General features: G+C 42.3%; 1 protein-coding gene across 1 annotated transcript in view; it reads right to left on the bottom strand.

The window, feature by feature from the left end:
• The window catches only part of LOC103395527 (actin-binding LIM protein 3-like), a 31,183-nt gene that overhangs the window by 19,623 nt on the left and 2,920 nt on the right, over nucleotides 1–8,640 (bottom strand). Inside the window, exons 2-3 of the mRNA XM_025065907.1 lie at nucleotides 6,124–6,306; nucleotides 1–154 (exon numbers count right to left, since the gene is read on the bottom strand). Of these exons, the coding sequence (XP_024921675.1) occupies nucleotides 1–154; nucleotides 6,124–6,306 (337 nt within the window). The remainder of the gene's footprint in view (nucleotides 155–6,123; nucleotides 6,307–8,640) is intronic.

The raw sequence follows: 8,640 nt of genomic DNA on the forward strand, positions 1-8,640 counted from the left end.
TGGAACGTCCTGCCCAGCGCAGACACCACCTCTCCGGTGATGTACTGCTCACAGCTGTCACACTGGGTCCCGTAGAGGCGCTGGTAGTCCTGGGTGCAGATGTACTCTCCAGAGTGGTGGAAGAAACCCGAGTGGACCAGGTCACAACCGCATACTGACAAAACAAAACGAAGCAAAGAACACAAAAAATAAAATCAAGGTTTCAAACAGAGGGTAACTGCAAAATTTTAAATCATTTGACATGTAAAACATCAGGTTACTAAAATTGGAACAGAGGGATCTACGTCTGTAATCACTAAAAGAAAATAAAAATGAACCAACAACAGGAAGTGCTGTAAAATATCGTTATTGTGAAACTAAATATCGCGATATTTCAGTGCATCAATATTTTCTCCCACCATAGTTGGAAAACTTTAATTAATTTCTTAAAATCTTTGATTCCTCACCTGCAAAAAATTTGACTGAACCACAACAATGAATCTTTGTTTACAGCCTGTACAGGATGCAAACGCACACACACGTGTGCACGTACACGTGCACGTGCACAGCAGCAGCGCCCCCACCGTCCCTCTGTTTACACTCAGAACATGATGTATAGCTTCTATTTAGCAAATTCAAAGTCTTCCAGCCAAATGATTGCCTGTGTCCCAGCTGTGAGAGTTCTGCTGAGCTGGTCACACTCAGTCGAATTAAAGGGACGTCTGAGTCGCCGTTCGCCTCAGCTGTTAGTGAAGCACAGGGCTGGGGGAGTCGGGGTGGGGGGGGCTTCCTGTAAGCTCTATGACATGTTTTTGTTATAAAACTCATAACAGCAGCGACCAGTTTTTGTGGATCCAAAATAGTTTGACCAAAAGTGTTTCACACAACACTTGATTTGCGATGATGTCAGACTGACATCATCTTTGTCAAGTAACACTTCCTGTACACCGTCACCTTAAAAACCTCAGTCAGTGGCTGTGTGATACACGCTGACTCACTGCAGCGTCATAGAACCTTCACTGTACTGTGTCAGTTGTGTGAGTGAAGACATCTGAAAGTGAAAGTCAGCCAAGAAATCAAGATATCTGACAACCAACTGAATGAGTGGCCTCTGATTAGGCTAATGGATCTGATCTGGTCCAAAACAACACACACAAACACACACAGGCAGTTTGAATCCCTGTATTATTCAGCCATCATCCCTAAAAAGCCACAAAAAAAAATGTAGTGAAGATAAATATTTACAAATTTCTACCATTTTACTCTCTTAAATTAAAAAAAAACAAAAAAAATTTGTTCCTCAAATTCCAAAATTCTCAGAATAGATGGGATCTTTGCAACAATTTTGATCCTTCTGTTTTAGACATTTTTCACTAAAGCATTTTTTTTCTATTGCTACTACTCAGCTATGACCTTTGACCTCACATGTCTGACCCCCCGACCTTCTCTGGTTCCATCTGTTGGTCTGGATTCCAAAGGTTTTTCCACATTTAGTCCCGTCTCCCCCCCGGCTGAATCATCAGAAACCTCTCAGTTCCCGCGCGTGAAACCCCCGCAGCCTGACGGTGATTTAACCAAAGCCCGACTGATGAGCCCGCTCCAATAAAATATAAAACACGACTCCTTCGCAGACGTTTGAGTGTCAGTGTTTGTACTCGCAGATATAAAAATTTATCGCTCAGAATAAACACAGAACGATTTTTCGCCGGTCGTCTCACGAAACTCAATCGGACGGTTTTCAGATTTAATGACCAGTTTTACGGAGCTGTTCTTTTATGTGCAGCACAGGGGGAACTGCGTTCAGCCATGTTGCCGTACAACCAGAAAGGTCAAGGGTTTTAAATCTCAATCCCGACGAGGGCTAATAAAATCTTTGGCCCCGGCGCTCAGATCTAAGACGGTGCCATCGATCATCCAAGACAAAGATCACGCCGTATGTCATGTCACATTTAACGCTGCTGCTGGTTTATCCATGTAAACATGTGTGTGTGTGTGTGTGTGTGTGCAGCTTCCTGTGCATCACACAGATTGTGATTATTTCTTCCTGAGCTGCCAGTAAAGGCAGTAACAGCATTTTTACGAGCATCAATGACCATCAGGAGAGTCATCTGGGCTCCGCTCTGTCTCTGTGTGAAGACAGCAGTGGGACGGAGGAGGAGGAGGAGGACGAGGACGCCGCAGGAGTCCAGGGGAAGAAGCTGCAGCAACCTGTGTGACTTCTCCTCACTCCCTGAGATCTTTTCAATTCTGAGGGTTTTCTTTTCTTTAATGTATGTCCCTTTGGGTTTCTCCATTCAGGAAATTTTTGAAAAAACAGAAGTCAAATACTTCTGATAGAGAAATGTGCCAAATTATCCATTAAATTACATGTTTTGGTTCAGAAGAGACTAAACTACAACCCTCTGGCTGCAGAGATGTTGCCTGATTTTAAGAAAACAACACGGTGCCTTAGTCATCGCCCGGTCGTCCACGTTAATCTTCATTCTCACCTCTTAATGACATGAAATAGTCTCCGTTAATATCTGAGGAGTAACATGCTCCCTTTGGACCGCTGTCTGATTAATTTGTTATTTTCAGTTCAGTTTTTGCACAGGGCAAAACTTCCTCTGGCCTCCAGGGGTGGCTGTTCACGTAACCATGACTCGTTAAATCACCAAGAGCCTGGAAATAAACGGTAGAAGGTTTAAAAATATGGAAGAGAAGGAACAAACGTTCTAGAATCAGACTGAAGGAGTAAAATAATAAATACTGAAAAAAAACAAAACTCCAGCCCTGTGATGGACAGGAGACTCAATGACTACTGCCCCCAGTGGCCGTCAAACGATTAAGCAGTTGAACATAAAAGAACGATGAAGTCCAAACTCAGTTGGATTTCATTTTTGATAAAACACTAGACGACGTTGATAAGAAACAAATTCTTGGGTGAAAGGATTTTTGCAAATTCGATGTATTTGAAGCGGCCGCCCTTGAGACAAACGTCTAAACATTCCATTGAAAAGAAAAGAAGAATCTCATGAAGCAAATATCGACAAAGGGAAAAAAAGAAAGTGTTTTTTAGTCCTGTGTTTTTTCCGTGGCTGTCAGTTCTTTTTTTTTCTCTGTGTGATCATTTCTTTTCTCCATCCTCCCACTTTTCCACTCCTCACCCACCACAGAGGGCAAGTTCATCTGCGGTTCATCTGAGGATGTGAAGTATTTAAATGCTTTGCTTCTGTTAACATTGATTTGTAGCCCTTTTAGATTGAAGTGCTTGAGGTCTGGACACACACACACACACACACACACACACACACTGTATACATAAACGCAAACATTTGGCAGCGAGAAGGCAGATAATGAATCTTTTGTTCAGCGCCAAAGGCTGAGGCCACGGTTTGGAGGCGACGCAGGAGAGAAGCAAAGAGAAGAAGAGAGCGTGATGTAAACCAAGACGGGAGTCTGAAACACCACCTCCTGGAGGCCTGACGCAGGCGGTGTGCGTTTGAGTCCGAGGCGCCTGATACACAGTAACAGGAAGGAGCAGAGGCACGAAGACGAGGAGGTGTTTACAGCTGCAGCGCTCGTCCTTCAAGTGTCTTCTGGAGAAAAACGCTGGACCATACATGGCTCTCTGTGCAGCTGCCCTGCACTTCTGCTGATAAATGACACACACACTGGCAGGGTCTCAGATCCCCCCCCGGCCCCCATGCGGTACTTTAAACTGTGGAATAAAATTTTTAATTTAATTAAGGTTTATTTTGGGGATGTACCTAAATTTAATAGATCATACAGTTTTACTAAAGGATAAAGCTTTAAACCTTGGGTTGTCAACTTTTTTTTTTTTGCAAATCCAGATTATGTAGATCAGGATGGTTTTTTAGTAGCCAGCAGGGGGCACTATCAAAAACTCTCTGTCTCCAGCAACCAAATGCCATAAACTATGATTGACATGGAACCTAAAACAACTGAATCTTTATAATTTAAGCAAAGTTAAAAAAAATGTCCTTAAGTCAAATCTATTTTATTGGTTTATCTGAAATCAAGATATAAAAGAGCTACGCTATCTGGCTAGCTGTCAATCAAATCATGAAGTGTGATGAGAGATAATAAATAAAAAACATTTTAAGACATATTTTGATCATGATCAAAAACAGCATGGCTGCAGGTTCTTCTGATGCTCCGTTGAGTTCCATGGTTTTTTTTGTCTCATTTTCTACTGGTTATGGAAATGATTCTCCACCAAATTCACAGCCTGGAGGTCAGAGTTATAATGCACACGGCTCAGTTTTCTCGCGGAAAAACATGGCAGGGGAGACGGCAGACGAGAGACGGGGATTATGTTGGAGAGGAGGCGCAGGGAGAGGAGAAGAAAGACAACACGAGTGTCCAGGGACAGATTAGAGGAGGCTCAACACGGGGGGAGCAGCACGCGTGTGTGTGTGAGGAGAAAGGGGAGCAGACCGCAGAGTGAAGGTGGTGAGGAGGATGGAGGAGGGGGGGGGCAGGGAGACCCAGGGGAGGTATCAATGAGAGGATCGATCCGTGCGTCCAGCACACGTCTGCCGTCCTGTCACTGTCTGTCCAGGTTGATTTGAGGGATCGAGCTGCGATGGATTTGCAGCTTCATCTTGGTTGCATTTGCATGAACGTGAACAAGAGGGGGGAGAGGGGTGTGTCGGAGGGGGGTGGGTCCAACAGAACGATTCGACCAGAGCAGTTCTGACGCCTCGTGTTTATTTGACTTCAACGTTACCGAAAGGAATTTAAATGATTGATTTGAGTCGTTTCTTTCATCCAGTGATTAAGAATTATAGATATCTTAGGGCTATGAAATAATAAAACAAATATGTTGATATGTGTTAGCTGATAAATTTAAAAATCCAAAGGTGCAGTATTTAAGACGAGCAGGCAGCAGAACACTGGTCCACCAACCACCAACAGGAGAGAGACGCCAAAACAACGACGCCTCTGTTATAAAAGATAATGGTTTAGATTCTCGTCTACAGCGCCACCTGATGTCCAGTAATTCCCTCGGCACAAACTCATCAAGCTTCCTCGGCCGAACCATAAATACTTTATTAACCAACGAAGAAGATTTGTGCCGCTTCATCTGGACCAGGTCCGTTCTTCAGGACTCAGATGGACAGCCTTTATCAACACAGGTCTTTTTTTAAAAAAAAAGGTCTCGTTCTCTGAGCGGACTTGGAGACTGCGTTGCATTCAGGCGATGTCCCCGACAGATCAGGGCTGGGTGTTATCTCCACGATCGCTCTGAGAGCCTCTGATGTAAAAGGAGGTTAGCAGGCTGGAGTCAGACCAGCAGCTGAAAAACCTGCTGACTGCACCGCTACGGCTAGCTGCTGACTCTGGACGTCTGTGTGTGTGTCTGTGTGTGTGTCTGTGCTCCGTCCCACCTGCTCTCCGGTGGAGCGTGAACATGTGAAGACACTCAACCAGAAGGAACACACGTGAATATTGAAGAGGGTAAAAAAAAAAAAACGTCACCAAGAGATGAAAAACCTAAAACGGCGCTCGTATTCTTCAGATACAAACAGTTCTTTAGTTAAAAACTAACCAGCGGTTTGTTGGATTAGAACAAGACATGCCTTTGAAGACCAAAGTAGAGACCAAAGTCATTTTCTCACTGCAGTAATATTCATGTCTCCTTCTGTAAATGGTGACATTTTTGTCTAGTTATCAAATGCACTCAGTGATGAACTTTGATCGTGGCTTTAACATAGATTTTTCATTTTTTCGTCGGGGCTCTTTTCCTCTCAGACATATTAAGTATTTATGTATGTGGGTTATGTAAGAAAATATCGTTACATCTTGTTGTATCAATATTCTACAGCACTTTAATTAACGATCAACATGTAAATATCTGTTTTTATTTTGCCTAGATCCCTCTGTTAGTAACCTGATGTTAAGATGGAACAGCATCGTGTGTCAACTACGATGACACTTTTCTATTGTCCTGCCTGTAGTATCGTGGTATATCTCTATAGATATCGTATCGTTGCACCTGTATCGTGATACATATCGTATCACCAGATTCTTGCCAATACACGCCGCTAATACGAGTGAAGAAAAACGCTAAGAAAGATGATGCTGATGACCATTAAACTGAAGCATATTTAGCTGTAGGGTTTTTTTTTTTTTTTTTACCTTGACAGGTGAAACAGTGCACATGGAAGTGTGTGTTCTTGACACGTACAACCTCCCCGCGACACACCTCCCCACAGCGCTCACACACTATGGGAGAGTTCCCACGGCTGGAGAGAGGAGAGCTGCTGCTGCTGCTCCTGCTGTGGTTGTTGTTTCCTTCATAAAGACCAGACTGGTACTGAACTGGAGAGAGGAGAGAAGAAAGAAGAAGAAGAAGAGATGTCTTTGTCACGTTCACTTTTCTTAAACGTCTGATCAAAGCCAGATAAGAAAATGTGGCGGCGCTACTTTAAAAGACGAAAGACGTGACACTACAGAGACACGTCAGGCTTTAATGGATAATACACGTGAAAAATCATGAAAAAACAGAATTAGGCAAGTATTTTGAAGACGGAATATTTCTAGAGCATTTTTTTTTTTTTGGTCCGTAAACACAGGATACAGAAATGAAACACGTCTGCAGACACACAGACTCACGCATGATCACATTCACACTCGACTCAAGGTTTAGAGGAGATGAAGACAGATTACTGGAGTAATTGACTTAGAAACTACTGGAGTGTTTCCTGTAAAGCCTGTCAGTGTGTAGTACGTCCATTCATTCAGAGTAAGACGCAGACGCAGACACAGACATGGACACAGACACGGACGGGGCGAAATTTCAGGAAATATATTCAGGTTATGTCACTGTAGAATCTGACCTTGACCGTGAGATACTGGAGATTTGATGCTAATTACTTCTTGCTACATTGATCTGTTATCAGTCTGTGCTCGTCCCACAGAACAGTGTTCCGTCTACAATGTTACTGTGGTTGATGATGAGGCAGAACATGAGTGACAGAACCAGAGGACGGGGATGGACAGAAAGGGCACATCAAGGCTGTGGGGGGATTAAACCCCAGCCATCCTCACTTATGGAACTGGTCTAATCCCTCTTAGTAAAACAAGAGGACGGGGCGTGTCTGACACACACACAGACACACAGACACACACACACATGCAGAGGGGGAAAAAAAGGAGACAGAAAAAACATGGTTTTCATGGACAAGTCACATTGACTGCCCCCTGTTTCTGACCTCAGTCATTACAACACAGGAAAAAATGTGCATGTCCAAATGAAGATGTCCTCACTGGTGTCCTCACAAAGACACATTAACGAGTACACTCTCCCCCTCTCTTTTTTATCTCCCATCTCTGCCCTCACCTCACTCATATCTCCATCTTACCCCTGAAGTTGACAGCTGCACACTCTGAGTCGGAGTCTTTTTTAAATAAGATTGTGAATCAACAGTTCACTAAATGTTATTGATATCCTGGATCTTTATATCGACTAAATCACCTCATTGGTTTAGTGGGACTTCTGGTCCAATCAAAACAGAATATGCTACATTTGCTAAGCTGCTAAGTATAGTTGCACTTGTCATGTATATATTTGAACACATTGGTTTTAAAAATTAAAAAAAAAAAGAAACTCCAAATGGAAACAAGTACTAGAGAAGAGACATTTCACTGAATCATCTGATTGGACGCCACAGATGCCTGTGTTGACTCACTAACAGAAACCTAGTGGTTTTCTCTGGGATTCTACACCTTCTAAAAGGCCTGTTTTAACACAGTATTTTAGCATCACAGCAAAAAAAAAAAAAAAAACCAACACGCTGGCGGGTTAAGCTGATGACAGCGGGAGAGAGAGACAGAACCTTTAACTGCAGGAGTGAAAAAAAAAAGGTAGGACAAACATGCTTCTTAAAAAATGAAATCGCCACTATGTGTGTGTATGTGTGTGTGTGTGTGTGTGTGTACGTCACGGAATCTGGCATTGGTTCTGCAGCCAGATGGCTTCACAAGACTGTGGAAGCACAGACAGAGAAAAATCTGAGCCACCTGTGTGTGTTTGTGTGTGTGTGGGGAGGGTGGGCGGGGAGGGGGAGTGGGTGAGAGAGTGAGAGAGAGAGAGAGAGAATGAGTAGGAGGGGTACTGTTATATTTTTAGTCTTGTTAAGTCACTTAAGATATTTCTTCACCTTCCTACTGTAGTTAGATTTTATCAGTGTAAAATGTGTACAACTGCTGCAAAACTGCACAAAATTAAAGTTATTTTATGTTGTCATATTTATAATAATATGATACATAAATAATAAAGTGTACATTATTTTTTTATCCTCCTACTGACAGTCATGGTTTACTTTACTACAGCATCATGATTTCCCAACTTTTTAAATTCTGCCTATCAGTGTTTGTACAGTAAGAGAAGAGGCTAAATATTTTTTTTTTTACACATTTGCAGATTTTTATCTTCATACTGTATATCTCAATGACTCAAGTAAAAAAAAGAGTTTAGTTAAGAAAATAAACATTTCTAAGAAGAAGAGTTTAGCTACAAAGCTAGCTATTTTATTTAATGGTAACGGTCTTACATAGATAACACCTAGAATAATTTGAGTTTTGTTTAATTTTTTCAAGTTCTCGGATGCTTCCATGTGTGATTTGTCGGATTTTCCATATAATAATATAATT

Source organism: Cynoglossus semilaevis, chromosome 19, assembly GCF_000523025.1.
Source record: "Cynoglossus semilaevis isolate Cse_v1.0 chromosome 19, Cse_v1.0, whole genome shotgun sequence".
Taxonomy (NCBI): Eukaryota; Metazoa; Chordata; class Actinopteri; order Pleuronectiformes; family Cynoglossidae; genus Cynoglossus; species Cynoglossus semilaevis.